This window comes from Macrotis lagotis, chromosome 1 (assembly GCF_037893015.1).
Source record: "Macrotis lagotis isolate mMagLag1 chromosome 1, bilby.v1.9.chrom.fasta, whole genome shotgun sequence".
Classification (NCBI taxonomy): domain Eukaryota; kingdom Metazoa; phylum Chordata; class Mammalia; order Peramelemorphia; family Peramelidae; genus Macrotis; species Macrotis lagotis.
In genome coordinates this window covers 36,565,687-36,581,865 of record NC_133658.1, presented here as the reverse complement: position 1 = coordinate 36,581,865, position 16,179 = coordinate 36,565,687, and the positions used below count along the sequence as shown (strand labels likewise).

At 40.1% G+C, this 16,179-nt stretch overlaps 1 protein-coding gene and 1 pseudogene across 2 annotated transcripts in view; both read left to right on the top strand.

Moving 5' to 3' along the window:
* Positions 1-16,179, top strand: part of LOC141495669 (uncharacterized) — a 61,293-nt gene that overhangs the window by 22,142 nt on the left and 22,972 nt on the right. The window contains exons 1-2 of one of the 2 annotated variants that reach the window (XM_074197270.1): positions 13,459-14,254; positions 14,630-14,702. In XM_074197270.1, coding sequence (XP_074053371.1) covers positions 14,670-14,702 — 33 coding nt within the window. In that variant the 5' untranslated portion in view covers positions 13,459-14,254; positions 14,630-14,669. Of the gene's footprint in view, positions 1-13,458; positions 14,255-14,629; positions 14,703-16,179 lie in introns of those variants that run through there. The other variant, XM_074197277.1, reaches the window with a different exon arrangement.
* On the top strand, positions 436-786 carry LOC141495676 (mitochondrial import inner membrane translocase subunit TIM14 pseudogene; annotated as a pseudogene).

The following is a 16,179-nucleotide window of genomic DNA, read 5'->3' as shown; positions in this document are numbered from 1 at the left end:
GCCACAGTAAAATGTTAAAGAAAATCATTTTAGTTTAGATAGATACCAGGATAAACTAAGAACTTCTACGCCTTGTCATCTAATTGTCATATGTCTTATGTCAGTTGCCTTGTCATCTAATTAGTGAGATATATGAAAACCTTAATAGTTAAGGAATATAAATAGGGAGTTTTCAATGATGAAATCAAAACTCATGAAAGAGTGCTCTACATCACTATTATTTAGACTATGCAAACGAAAACAACTTTGAGGTAATACCTCCTACTACCTCAGACTGGCAAACATGACAGAAAAGGAAAATGACACATACTGTAGGGCATATGGAAAGAATTCAGAACTGGAGCCGCTGTGGGTGACCCCGGTGTGGGCGCTCTGGGCGCTGTGGGAGCCGAGGTGGCGGAGTGGCCTGCACTGGGGGTGCAGTGGGGCCCAGCCATGGCCAGCACAATGGTAGCAGTTGGACTGACAGTTGCCGCTGCAGGATTTGCAGGCTGCTATGTTTTGCAAACCATGAAGCATCTGGAGCCTCAAGTAAAGCAAGCTATTCGAAGTCTACCAAAATGTGCCTTCAGTGGTGGCTATTACAGAGGCGGATTTGTACCCCAAATGACAAAGCGAGAAGCAGCACTAATATTAGGAGTAAGTCCTACAGCCAGTAAAGGGAAAATTAGGGATGCTCACTGACGAATCATGCTTTTAAACCACCCAGACAAAAGAGGATCTCCTTATGTAGTGGCCAAATTCAATGAAGCTAAAGATTTATTAGAAAGTCAAGCTAAGAAGTAAAATTAGTACACAGATAATTTTAAATTTATATATATATCAATTTGTGTAGGAGTCCTGATATTTTATAATAACTTCATAAAAGCTGTAATATTTCTTTAAAAAAAATTCAGAACTGGTACAACCATTTTGGAGAACAGTTTGAAACCATGCTCAAAGGACTATAAAACCATGCATACCCTTTTACACAGCAATACCACTACCAGGTCTATATCTCAAACAGATCAAAGAAAAAGCAAAAAGACCAATGTGTACAAAAATATTTGTAGTGGATCTTTTGAGGGGATCTATCAATTGCTCAGTGACGAAGGAAGTGGTTGTATACAGTTGTGATGGAATATTACAGTTCTATGAGAAATGAGGCAGGATGGTTTCAGCAAAACCTAGGAGCAGAGTGAAGTAAACAGAACCAGGAGGTCCATGGACCCAGTAATAGCCATGGTTTAATGGTGATCACATGATCAACTGTGAATGGCTTAGCTACTCTGATAAAGAAAATGATCTATGGCAATTCCACAGGACATGATGAAAAATGCTGTCCACCTCCAGGGAGAGAACTCACAATGTAAACTGAAGTATATTTTTCACTTTTTAATTTTCTTACTTTTTTATCACATGGCTAATAGAGAAATATGTTTTGCATGATTTCACATTATAATTGATATATTGCTTGCCTTCTCAATGACTAAATTTGGAATTCATTTTAAAATACATTTTATATGTGTATGTATGTATACAAACATACTTGTATGTAAACTTTTTGGAAATCGGGTTTTGATTCTTTGCCCTTGGCCACTTTGTTGCTCAGATTCTGGCCCAGAGATGGTGCTTAATAACTGCTTTTGGTTATTTGATTTGTTTGAAGGTCTATCTCATGCAAGAAGGGTTAGACTTCCTCATGTTGGCTCCAGAGGGTAAGATTAGGAGTGATTGGTAAAAATTACGAGTCAGATTTAGCTTTGATTTACCAGTTAGATATGATGTTTGTCCTTCATCTTTGAAGAAGGCCATGACATCAGGGAGGTGATGTCATGACAAGCACATGAATTAGATTTGAGTAGGGGGGGTGCTGTGCTAAACCACCAGTTTCACTTTCTCCTTCAGAGCCATCTGGATGACTGGAAATAGCCCTGGATGGGAGACAATCAGAGTTAAGTGGTTTGCCCAAGGTCACACAGCTAGTAAGTGGTATGTTTCTGGGACAGGTTTCAAACTCCTTTGCTCTTGACTCCAAGGCCAATGCTCTATCTATTGCACCACCTAGCTGCCCCAAGCATTTTGATCTACCTAAAACTTCAGTGGAGGCTGTGAAGGACATTTAATGCTATGTCATGGAGGAAATTCATTTTCAAACATGATTTGGGGTAGAGAGCCTGCAAGGTTTTTTTTTTACTTCAAATTATGTGATTCTATGAAGTCAGTTTGTGACTGGCCTCAATTTTTTGTTTTTTGTTTTTTTAGTTTGTTTCTCAATCCAATTTTCTTCTCATTCCTCTTCCCTAGCTTCAAGTGGATTCTCTGAAACAATAATGGATCTCTATACCTAGGGTTTCTTTAAGCACAGCAGCAGAAGCAGAGAAACAAGTACCAGCATCCTTATGGTTCTGACTATGACCATGATTCACTCTGTATAACCTGAATAGGCAGTGATATCTTCTTCCTTCTCTAATTCTATTTCCATGCCCTGCTAGATGGAAGAGGGAGAAAAATATTGTACAGATACCAGCAAGAGGAGTTAGGACTTTGTATAAGACCTTGTTCCTATAGGTAATTGGACAGAAAATGTGGTACAAATGATTTATCATGAAGATAATGGGAGACAGCTTAGCCAACATGGTAAGGGAACTAAAAATAGTAGGAGGAGTTTTCATGCCATACAGGTCCTTTGACTTAGACCTATATGGATGTACCACTCCCAACTCTTCATATGACTACTGTGCCTGACAGTGGAAGAGGCTTCTGAGATTGTATTGATCTGATCAGCTACTGTTGGGCAACTGCTATGTCCTTTTGGTCTTTGAGTACACAGGACAACAGCCACCACACTGATGCTGTCTCAAGGTTAAGAGACTATTAATAGGTTCTTGTTCAGAGAATCTTCAAGTCAGGTCAGACTCTGAATCTTCAGCTTAACCAGATAGTATCTTAGACATTTGAGAGGAGGGGGTGGATGGGATGAGAGATTTCAAGGTAGAATTTTTTTTTTGGTAAGGATATGGGGTTAAGTGACTTGCCCAAGGTCACACAGCTAAGTATTAAGTTTCTGAGGCTAGATGTGAACTCAGGTCCTCCTGACCCCAGGGCTGGTACTCTATCCACTGTGCCTCCTAGCTGCCCCTTCTTGTAGAATCTTGACAGGGAGTCATGGGTCTGAGGGGGATTAGCAGATTTAGTGATCTCCGTACAATTATCCCACCTTCCTGATATTCATTTTTGCAGAGATTTCTATTCTGCAACCAAAACATCACATTGGTTTCTCACCTACATCTGAAGTCTCTGAACTCTGATCTACAAGATTCCTGTGTCTGCTTGACTCCCTGGTTTGGGTCATCTTAGATGATAAGAACTAACCCACTACTTCTCTGTGGAACCTTGGACAAGTTACTTTACCTATCCGAGTTCTTCAGCTGTAAAATAACAGACCTTTATTAGATGATCCCAATAGATTTTTATTGGAAACAAGGACACTGATGGAACCCAGGAGACTTGAGTTAAACTCTTCCACTCCCACAATAGCAGCAAGTGCTGATGTGAGTAAATGAGGTACTGTAGAGCAAATGTGAAATAATTTGCGTTGTTTCTTCTCAGGTAGATTGATTTGGGTCCCACTTATGTAATTTTGGGGGCATGGGGAATACTAAAAAATAAACCCCTAAAACTCCAGATTTGGCAGAGAAATTCATTGCCACCCCAAGGAACCTCCTTTTTCATTGTTCTAAATTCCTTTCCCTATCTGCTTTTACTTTTTTTAACTGCATTTTGCCAAGCATGGAATGTTGCAACTCTGCCTTAGTTTCTTTCAAAATCTGTAAAATGGGGAATGGCATTCACATACTGAGGTTTTTATTTGGATTAAAACAGATAACTATAAGTATAGAAATGCTAACTGTATTTTTTATAAACAGTTTTCAAATCCCAAAATCCTGAGCCTGGGGGGGGCCAGTATTTCCTTTTTGTTCAGTGCTTTGGGCTCTGATCCATTTTCCTGCTAATCAAGTATTTGAAGGACTATCATGTAGAAAAAAGGATTATTTTTTTGCCTTCTTTGATTCAAAGGAAAGAATTATGAGGAATTTCACGGTAGTAAGAACAGTCAGAACAAATTTCCTCATTTTAAAGATATGCCAAAATGGCATTCCAATGAGAAAAATTGCCTGGTACTTGGTAGATTTTGCAGACTTTGTCCTCATTTTATACTGTTACGTATAGTCCTCTTCTCAAATATAAGGGAAAGAGATAAAATAAATCTCACAGCAAGACCATTAATGTTTTTAAACCATCACCTCAAAAATAAAATATCACTCTATTCAATTACAACAGTAACAATGTGCCCCATAGGTATGCCAAAGTGGGACCAAGAATACAGAGTCCACCAGGGTCCCATGGGAACTAGTCCAGACCCAAGGCTTGTCACAGATGGCAGGGTGAAGGACAGGTGGGTTAGCTCAGCCTTACTGATTAGGCTGCCAGAGAGGATTTTGTTAGGGTTAGAGCACTGTGGGAGGTACATAATTACTATATTAACTAATAGTCTGCTGTGGTACCAGGTCCACAGGACTGAGAGGGTGTAGTCTATAACCATTGCCACTGAATATGACTTGACCTAGAAATCCTTTTGTATTTCTAAGTGATAATGAAACTGAATGGCCATCCAGGCTTCAGTGCTTCAACTGGCCTTCTACTTAATGACTTAATGTGATTTTTTTCCCCCAGAGCCATTGCCAAGGAGACTGGTTACTGAGTCAGCATGTGACTTTCCAGTAACTTGAAATTCCTGAGAAATAGTCAAAATAACAGGGAAGTTAGTTGAACCAACTCTTATTTTCTAAAATGATACATAATGTTCATGAGGGACATGTTATAGGATGTCCAAGAAGTCTTAGGGCATTTTAGTGTTATCAAAACTTAAATCGTATAGCTTTATCTTCCTAGAACAATAGAATTTCCTGATTATGAAAATGGGAGAAATTAAAAGTATGCAAAGTATCCAGGGGACAAGTGCAAAAAAAAGGTAAAATAGCAAAACTGATGATATTTTTTAGGACTAACCACAGACAACTCAGTGGAGTCCAGGTAACAAAAAAATTTCAGCCTTGTTTGGCTTAAACTTTTTTTTAAAACTCTTAGAGCAGTTGTTCTTACCCTTGTTATGACGAATCTGGCAGCCTAGTGCAACTTAAGGATACTGACTAAAATCATATTTTTAATGCATAAAATAAAACACAAACAACAAAGAAAATAATTATATTCAAATATCTAATTTTTTCATCCATGACCACATGAACCCCAGACCCCAGGTTAAGAACCCATATTTGGGTTATCTCCCAAGAAACTGATGGAAGAAGAAACTATAGGGTCATAATTCTAGAACTCAAAGCATCCTCCAGAGCTCATTATGGATTCTAGTTTTGGGTTACTACACTTTTTTTTTAACTGAAATTTTATTTTTTTCAATTACATGTTATGGACGTTTTTCAACATAAATCCACTTTATAAAGTATACATTTTCCTACCATCCTCCCTTCCCACTCCCCTCCTTTCAGGGACAAACAATCTGGTAATCTGCATTACTACCCTTTCAATTACACCCCTGCCTTCCTCTCCTAAAACCTTCTCTTTGCCCCTATTTTCTTCTAGCACTTTATCCCCTGACGCTTTCCTCAGCATCATTCAAGGCCATCTTGTTTCATTGGAGTGTTTTTGTGTTTAGCAGAATGACTAGCTAATAGTTTGTTCTCTAGGTGCTTGTCTTATGGCAGTCCCACAAGCCATTGCAGAGAATTATCCCCTTGCCTTAGTAGCTATGTTGCCCAAATCCTATGATTCCACTTTTTCTATTTTTTTTTTGTGTGTGTGTGTGTCTGTTTATCCTTCTGTAATCTAAGGTGCATGCATGTCAGAGAAAAATAGATCAGGTCAAGACCTTGGAAAAGTATGAAGTAGAATTAGTTCAGCCTTAATATGTTTTTAGAAAATTATTTTTTAAAAGAGCCATTTTTCTCATTGTTCTTGTTACATACAGAGTTTTGTTTTTAAAAGAAACACTTCCAAAGAATCTCTTACTAGAGTCATATATGGTCTATCATTTTGTACTGTCTGCAACTAAAGTTACATTAGTTTATTTAGTTGAGTTTTTTAGGTTTAAGTTGTGCTGAAGCAGTAGGACTACTTGAATCCACTTTAATCAATAAGGTTTTTACAGTTCCCTCTGACCTCAGTCACAGCATCTACTTTACCATTTGCATCCTTCTTGCCAATCTGAAATCTTTATAATGAAGAGCTTCCACTTACTGGTCTATAAGATTCTGTCTCAGTAAAGCTTTGGTCTCTGGAAGTATTCATCCCTCATTCTAGAAATGGATACCTGAATAAAGGGAAAAGCCTTTATTAAATACTTACTATGTGTAAAACACTGGGTTAAGGGCTGGGAGTGCAACTAGTGAAGAGAAATCTGCCCAGAAAAGAGCTCAAAGTCTAAGAGGAAGGAGTCAAATCAGAAAATGTTTATGAAACACCTGCTGTGCTGGCCACTTAAGTACTAGAGATTTACAGAAAATCAAAAGGCAGTCCCTGCACCCAAGAAACTTAGTCTAGAAGAGGGAAATAACATTTAAACAACTATATACAAATAATTCATATCTGAAATTCCCAAAGACTCAGTGTAGTGGTGAGCTTTGATAGGAAGAATTAATGAAATTTCAAAAGGAAGCCACTATTATTGAAGGGAACTGAGAAAGACCCTCTAAAAAAGGTAAGAGTTTGTCATCTAAATGTCTGCTTCTTCATGTCCCCATCCTCCATAGCTGCCTGACACTTCTATTCTCCACTGTCTCTTGAAGTTTGTCCAAGTTCATGTGCATTGATTCCATTATTCTATCTGCCATTTTCCTTTTATTCTGTCTTTCCCAACATCTGAATTGTTTCCAGTAGTCTCATCCTCTCATTTGACCAAAGTATTTAAGCTGCAGCTTTAGTATTTGACTTTCCAGTGACTAGCCTGAATTCTGACACTTTCCTAGAATACATTAGTAAAAATGCTTAGAAAGCAATTAGGAAATTTCCTTTATTCATCTGTAAATGAATTCACCCATCAAGTTTTAAACTCCTTTATAACAAAGAAACAGTTGCACAAAAGTATCAATTACAGTGACTTTAACTGGCAGTTCATAAATTGTTCTCCTTTAGTGTTTATCTCTGCTTTGAGAAGTGAAGTATTTTTTAATTTGTTAAATAACAAATTTTATTGAAATTTTTTTACAATACAATAAGAAATGGCTATACATGAAATTTCCAATCTACTATGCACAACTTGCTATTCCTTTCAAATATATAATAAAATTATGGAAATTTCCTTTTTCTTCTCTCCCTTTTACACTAGAGACTGCTTCCATTAGCTATAAATAGATGTGATTATGTATATGTGTGTTGTACATATTTATGTATATAGTTATAAATTATATAAAATTAGCCTATATGTTCTTTTATTATCTGTTCTTCCTCGATAGTGGCCTTAATTGTATGTCCTTTTTAGTTAATTTGGATATTTATAAAAATAAGAGATGACACATTCACTCAAAAACATTCTTAACAATACTACTGTCATTATATACAAGGTTCTCTTGGTTTCTGCTCATTTTTTCACTCTATTTCTTGCAAACCTTTTCATTTCTTTCATACTAATCATATACCACAACTTGATTAGTCATTCCCTATAATTTCCAGTTCTTTTCCTTCACAAAGAGAAAACTGCTGTAAACATTTCAGAACATGTAGGTGTTTTTTCTTTTTTTCTCCAATCATCTTTGGAAAGAGACCTAATAGTGGTATTGCTGAGACAACAAATTTTAGTTAATAACTCTTTGGGCATAATTCCAGATCACTCTTTGAAATTGTTGGATCATTTTAAAATTCTACCAACAATGATTGTCCCAATTTTCCCCCATCCTTTCCAACAGTTGTCCCTTTCCCCTTCTATCATTTTAACCCATCTGATATAGATTTAAAATGATATCTCAAAGTTGTTTTAATTTGCATTTTTATAGTTGATAATTTTTTATTTTCTTCACTGGAAAGCTGCCTGTTCATATCTTTTGACAATCAACTGGGTAATGACTCCTATTTTTTTTAGTGTATTTTTTTCCAAGGCAAATGGGGTTAAGTAACTTGCCCAAGGCCACACAGCTAGGTAATTATTGTCTGAGGTTGGATTTGAACTCAGGTACTCCTGACTCCAGGGCTGGTGCTCTATCCACTGCACCACCTAGCGGCCTGGACTCCTTTTAGATTTGACAAAGTTCTTTATATATTTTGGATATGAGACCTTTACTGATATATTCTATGAAATTTCCTTCCTCTCAATTTTCTACTTTCCTTCTAATCTTGACTATATTTGTTTTATTTACACAGAACTTTTAAACTTAATATAATTAAAATTATCCATTTTACACCCAAGTTTTTTTTCCTCTTTTATTTATTCATAATTTGGTCACTATTCCATAAGTCTGATAAGTAATTTATTCTACATTATTTTTTTCCTCAAGTACTTGGGAGTTCAGAATCTTTTTCATTTTTTAAAAAAAATATTTTCGTAGATTTTATGCATTATATTCTGCGTCTGACTCCTTATTTTACACTGTAAGTTAATGCATATCTTCCAATGCTTCTCAGGATTCCTCTTATTTGATATTATTAACTATCATAATAGTTTAGTGTTTTCATATGGCATCTTTTTCTAGCTATTCTTCATTGGTTTGAATTCAGTTTGTTTCTAGTTCTTTGCTGCTCCAAAGAATGCTTTTATGAATGTTTTTGTATAAAAATCTTAGTTCTGACCTTGATCTGATTATAGAGAAAGAGAATGGCAACATCATACAGTGAGAGTAGCCCAGAATTTGAGACCTGGAGGACCTGGCTATTCCCCTTTTGACCTCAAGTCACTTTTCCTCTATGATCTTCACTTTCCTAATTTGTAAAATGAGAAAATAAGGACTCTAAAGTCTTTTCCAGGTACAGATGTGTGAATTGGAAAAATAATGGTCCTTTAACAGCCTTTTTACAGACCATTACAGAGGGCAGATTGTGCCCTTTGCATTTATGATTATAGGAGAATTAAATACAATCATATTCACTTCAAAGCAACATATATTAAGAAATAGCAATTAAATTTACAGAGGGGAAGGCAACTGCCTTGGGCTTGAAGACATCAGGGTGATGTTTAACCTGAAAGAGAAGACTTAGAGTCACATGATAGCTATCTTCAGCTATCATTGTTTTATTTCAGTATATGAAAAAGGAATTAGTTAGATTTCTGCTTCACCTCAGAGGGCAGAAGTAGGAGCCATGTGTGCAGGTTGTTTGGAAAAAAAACCTACACATTTAAAATTGATGTCATTGGAACCATATACAACAATATACATTTTTTTAAGCACCTAAAAGTGCCAGTCACTGGCTTAAAAGGTTGCGGATACAAAGGATGACAATAATAGCTGCTGTCCTTAATAAACTTGCAAACTAAACAAAAATTATTTTTAAACTTTTTATTTAATTTTTAATTGACAGAATAAAACAAGCATTTATAAAACACAGTATAATTAAGAAAAGATAATTCCACATGGACCTGCAAAGCTCTTATGTAGAGAGAAAGAGAATGGCAATGTTGTGTAGCAATGTACAACTTGCTATTCCTTTTACATATATAATAAAGTTATCATGTTAATTCTTTTTTCCCTCCCCCCCAATCCTAGAAACAGCTACCATTAGACACAAATATGTATATATGTGTATATTACATTTGTGTAAAACCATTCTATACATACTACTATTTGTCATTTCTTTCTGGAAGAGTTACCAGGAACTGTACTGGGATACAGATAAATAAATGAAATAATTCCTGTGAGGCAAATGAAAGATGAAATGACTTAAAAAAAGTCAATTTTTTGGGCATATCAGTTTATGAATGTTTTGTCCTTTGTTTTCAAATAGTATATACGTTTATTAAGCAGTTTGTGACAATTACACAACAAATTGGCATCAGTTACTTGTCTCAGCTTAGGACTGGACCCTGAATATAGGGGGGGACATACTTTTAAACATTAAAAACAATCAGATCTAAGACCAATTGCTTAAAAGCAAGTAATAAAATATGAAGTAATTTCTAATTGGAGGAAAAATTAAGGACTTCCCATGTTAGGAGGGAGGGAACAGATTAAATTTCCTAAAATGAAAAAGGACCCTTTTCATTCACCCCAAGTTTCTGTATATGATCAAAGAAACATGGAAACAATAACCAAATGTTCAGTATGGGGCCAGTTTTTGTTTATCGTATGGGTTGCTTAAGATGTATAATTGTGGATAGAGCACCAGCCCTGGAGTCAGGAGGACCTGAGTTCAAATTCAGTCTCAGGCACTTAATAATGACCTTCAACAAGTCACTTAGCCCCATTGCCTTCCAAAAACTTTAAAAAAAAGGTGTACAATTGTTGAGAAAACACCTTACATCAGTCTTTGGATCTGACTGAGTTTCTGGTAAGCATCACCTAAATTCTTATTTAAGGGTCTCTAAACAGCAATTGGAGATCATTTCATTTCCCAGCTACACAGGACTATGTTCAAACAATGCAGTATGTTTTTTCCCTAATCCCATATCTGAATGAAGTTTTTCTCACTAGACAAGTTGGACTAGATCTAGAATTGAATAGAAAGAGAACTGCCTTCAGAACTGAATCACAAAAGGGAGTCAGTGTGCTTGACTCACTTGCCAGAATTCCCTGTACCACTTGCTGTACCTTCAACTCCTTCACCCTCCTGGCAAGCAGTTTGTTCATAACAGAGCTATATCTGGGTAAGCACAAATACTTTGGTATTTTAGGAATCAGTGACATTCAGTATGGCTGTGGAATTTACCTTGGCAGAGTGGGTGCATTTGAACCCATCTCAGAAAAAGTTGTACAGGGAAGTGATACTGGAGAACTATGGATCTTGATCTTTCTCTGAGACAGAGAGAGAGAGAGAGAGAGACTAGCTACCCATTTTAAGTCCTGATATATACTATGAAAAATTTCAGTAGTTTAACAGTTTTTCTCTGGCACAAACAATGAAGATATTTCTTAACCTTTTGTAGCCAAGAGACAAATTGCTTGTGCTACCTTTTTCTCAGGAAAAGGTTCTTTGCTTAGTATGCCTGTAAACTGATTTCTTGATTTATTGCTGTATGGGATCAGAACCAGGTGTTACAGCTTTGACAGAATAGTCAGAGGATCCTAACTGGAGAACAAAAAGTACAACCTCTCTAACAGGAGTTACAGCTCTAGGAAAACAAAGTACAAGGCCTGCAAGCCCCTTTTATCCTAGTCTCCACCACACTTCCAAACCCCTGGTCCACTACCTATTGGTCAAATAGCTGGGTTCACAATCTTTCCATGAGTATCTAGCTAATCAGAGCAAAGCATTTACAGCCCTGTTTGCATAATTATTCGATTCAGTTGTACCGTGTCAAAGAGATAGATTTTTTACCCTATCAGAGAGGTGATTCTATATCCTGTCATATATGGAACTCAATGCGCACAGTGCTGTATAATCTCTTAACACCTGTTCTTGGGCAAGTGGAAACTTTGCAACTCTTGCTGACTTGGCTTTGGGAAAACTATTAGGGAGGCTTCACTAAGTTAAGGTCCCACTCATTCCTATCCTTGAGAATGTAATTTCTCCTCTGTTGTTTCAAGTCCAAGATTTTCTTTTTAATTCCCATGCATATTTCATTCACAGTGTTCTGATTGTCTAAGCAGGGAATGAGTCAAATGACCTATTTTTATCCCCAAAGTCCTACTCAGGAATCCATTCTCCTGTTTTATAGAATACCCTTCAAAGACCCAGAGAGAGAGAAAACGAACTCTTCCGGTCAATCAGACATACTTAACAAAAGACCTTTTTCCTTCAAAATCAACAGTTTTCAGGAAATTCTGTCCTGTGGCACAAAATTGTGAGTTTTTGGAAAAAGAAACAATCCAATTTGAAGAGGGAGATTAAAGAGATAAGACAGCAAGACTGTACCCCATATAACATAATTTAAAACAAATACCTACAAAACATAAATTGAGAATATTTCCAACGAGAGGCCCCCAAATTCCAAACAAAACTCCCAATGCTCTCACACTAGAGGGTCCCCAAAACAACACAGGGGGTACCATATAAGACCTGTATATTCATCAGAAATATCTCAATGATCTAGTGCTTGGCACTTTCAAAAAAGAAATGCTACACTTGATGCAGGGATATGACGTGGAGAATTATCAATGTAGTAGAAACAAAAACTGAGCTTAAATACTGTTAAATCTTGTTAAATGGGTGAAGGTTCCCCACTCCTTGAGATGTAAACTGACCCTCTGTTGATTGTATCTTGCCTCCCCTTGACACTTGTTTGTATCTTGTCCTCCATTTCCCCCTTCACTTAAATTTGGCCTAGAGGCCGGTGTGACAGGAAGTGACATGTTGGGCATAGCTTGTCATTGGGAGGTAACTGGCTCAAGTGCCACCCTGAGTCCAACCTACCACAGAAAGGTATTTAATAGGAAGCACTGTACCTTTGAGGTCACTTGCTTCTTCCGGGCTCCCGTCCAGAAGAATGGGGCTTTCTCATGTTCTTAACCCAAGTGGAGCACCCTGGGCCTCTCACCATGTGGCCTGTCTTTGAGCTAGGGAAACAAGTAATATGACTTACACTGTCTCGGCCAATAAATGTGTCAATAAGTTTTCTTAAACTTCTTTCTCTCTTTTTATTCCGTATGATAAGGAATGATTCTTTGTTTAGGGAAGGCCATATAAAAACAGACGCATCAATAGCATTTGGAAACACAGCCTAGAATTTTATGAGAACAGCTATCACAGCAGGACCCGAGTGCAAATGTGGCCTTTCCACTCCTCCTAGCTTCGTCACCGGTGGGGCAGGTCATTTCTCCTGGCTCAGTGCTCGGTTTCCTCACCCTAAAGGGAGCTGGAGAAGGAACGGCAAACTGCGGGATCTCGGCCAGGAGCTCCCCGAACTGGATCCGAACTGAACGGGGCGGAACAACCACACGGAGGCTCCTGCTCCCCGGTCTCCCGCCATTCCTGAGGCTGCCCGTGTCCCGGCAGCGCCTGCGCGGCCACGCCCGCTCCTCTCGCGAGCCCAAGGGCGGCCCCGGGGCACCAGGGCTGACGTCAGGCGCGGGGGCGGGGCCGCGCGGGGGCGGGGCCGCACACTCCTCCAGGCTCCCCGGGTCCGGGAGGCGGCGGAGGCCCCCCCCGGGCAACAGGGCTACAGGCCGGACAAGAGCGGGGCAGAAGAGTGCAGTCTCCCTCCGGAGAGACTCAGTCCCGGGGGGCCCCAGTGTCTCCCTGGGGTGCATGGAGACTTCTGGGCGGGGCTCAGGCCCACGTGGCCGGGACCTCGGACACGCCCCTTCCCTTGGTTTCCGCTGACGTAAGCGAGTGAGGGCGCCCGCTTCCGGGGCAGGCTCCCGGGGGAACCCCGCCCCTCGCCTCTCCACCAATGACTCGCTGTCTAGCGGCAGTCACGTGCTCCCGATCCCCCTCAGTCACCCGGGGGTCAGTCTTCCATAAGGAAGCGGCTCGGCCCCCTGCCCTCCCCGGATCCGCCCGGGCCCGGCCCTGCCCGTAGCCTGGGGTGTCCCCCGGAGGCCCAAAGCCAACACTTCCGTCGAGCTTCGTTCCTGGCGGCTGCCGGCTGGCGCGCTCCGCGCCTCCCGTGCGGCGCACGCTCCCTCGGGCTCTCCAGCCTCAGCCTGTTCTTTTAAGGGAGGAACTCTCCCTTCCTTGCCTTTGGGAGGACCCCGGCACGTAGGAAGCCCGAGGCAGAGCCTGCCGAGCACTGCTGAGTGCTGGCGGGGATGCGGGAGATTCGGAGGGGCTCCGCAGGCCGCCCCGTCGGAGGTCGGAGCCCTCGCGTCCCTCCGTGGCCGGAAATTCCGGGGCCCCGGCCGGGTGAAACCGCAATAGGCGCCTGAGGCCGGGGCCACACGCGCCTTAGCCTGCAGGACTACAATTCCCAGAAGGCCGCGCGCGCCCTGCTAGCATTTTCCTAAGAGGGAGGACTGGTTAGACCCCTTCCGCCGGCCGCATTTCTGCCTTTTCCCGGGTGTCATGTTCGTCCTTTCGTCTTCTCTGTCCTGTATAGATCTGCTAAGGGGCGGGCCAGGCCCAGGCGGGGACCCGCTCAGCGCCCTTTGAGGGCCGCCCGGGCCGCGCATGGGCAGAGGTGAGTTCCTGGCAGGGGTGGAGTCCGGGGGGCGGGATCAAAGCAGGCCCCGCCCCCGTGCCTCCCAGAGGCCCCTGGGCCGCGCAGCCTCAGTGCAGTCCGGTCCCTGCCCCAGACTGCCTGCGCTCTCCTCCAGCATCCTCCTGGGGATCATCCGCTCCGGGAAGCCTTCTCTGATTCCGCGGGTGACTCACTCCCCGCCCCCAAGCGTCGTGTTTGTCTGTACCCCCCCTCTTATCCCTAGCGAGATAGTGCCCTGAACTCAGCGCCCCCTCCAGAGGAGAAACGACCTTTTTCCGGGCCCTCCCTGATACCTCCCCACCCTGGGCCCGTTAAAGGTCTCCCCTGCTTCTCATGGTCTTCTTTGCTCCCCAGAACCTCTGCCCTTGTTGGTGGGAGCGCTGAGAAAGAGGGCATGGCTCCTGCGCAGACAGCCCAGCCTGGAAGGGTGAGTGACATTGCTTCTTCCCTGAAACACCCATCTTAGTTCGGAGCTTTCTCCTCTGCCATAACCCTTGAAATTGTGAGTGCTAGGGAATCATAGTTAGAGCTTAGAGATAAGATGGAAATCATCTATTTATCCCTCCCTTACACAGAAATTACCTTATAATTATTTTGATTTTTAAAAAATATTTAAACATTTGGAGTTTCAAATTCTTTTTCTGTAGCCCCTCTACCACCTATTGAGAATGCAAATAGCTTATGCATTATACATGTCAAGACTTAATACATTTCCATATTAGCCATGTTGAAAAAAATGTAAGAATAAAGAGACTTTGAAAAATATGCTTTAATATATTTGATTAAAATAAAAAAATGATCAATATTTGAAAGAATTTGGGAAATTTGGGACACAAATATATTGTTAGTGGAGTTGTGACCTGATCCAACCTTTCTAAAGAATTATTTGGGATTCTATCCAAAGGTCAATCAAACTACTAAGTCAGTATCCAAAAGGTATGACCAAAAAAAAGGATAAAAAATCCCAGAAGTACAAAAATATTTATAACAGCTCTTTTTTGGTGGGGCAAAGAACTGGAAACTGAGGGAATACTTATCAGTTAGGTAATGGCTATACAAATCATTGTCTTTGAATATTATGGAACACTATTGTACTATAAGAAATCATGAGAGAAAGGACTTCAGAATAGCCTGGAAAGACTTGTATGAAATGATGCTGAATGTACTGAGCAGAACCAGAAGAACATTATACACACTATCAGCAGCATCACTGATCAATTGTGATAGACTTGTTCATTTCACCAATACAATAATCAAAGACAATTCTAAACGACTTGTGATGGAAAATAGAAAATACCATACACATCCAGAGAAGTATCTGTGGAGTTAAAATGCAGATCAAAGGAGCAGCTAGGTGGTGCAGTGGATAGAGCACCGGCCCTGGAGTCAGGAGTACCTGAGTTCAAATCCGGCCTAAGGCACTTAAAAATTACCTAGCTGCGTGGCCTTGGACAAGCGACTTAACCCCATTGCCTTGCAAAAACTAAATAAATAAACAAATGAGTAAAACCTTTAAAAAAAATGCAGATCAAAGCTTACTTACTTCAATTTTTTAAAAATTGTCTTATGTATTATGCTTTTCTCTCTCAGATTTCCTTTACCCATTTTGATTTAATTCTTCCTTCACAACATGAATAATGTGGATCTATGTTTAGCATGGTTATACATACATGTATAACCTATATTAGATTGCTTTTTGTCGAGAGGGAAAAGAGGAAGGAAAAAAATGTAAAATTCAAAACCTCACAATAAAAGTGATTGTTGACCTCTATCTACTGCTTCATGTAGATCAAAAATAAATAAAATATTTTTTTTTAAATATGCTTTAATCTGCAGGAGGAGTTCATTAGTTCTCTTCATTTTTCCTCATGAATCCTTTGGCATTTTCATGGATCATTGTATAG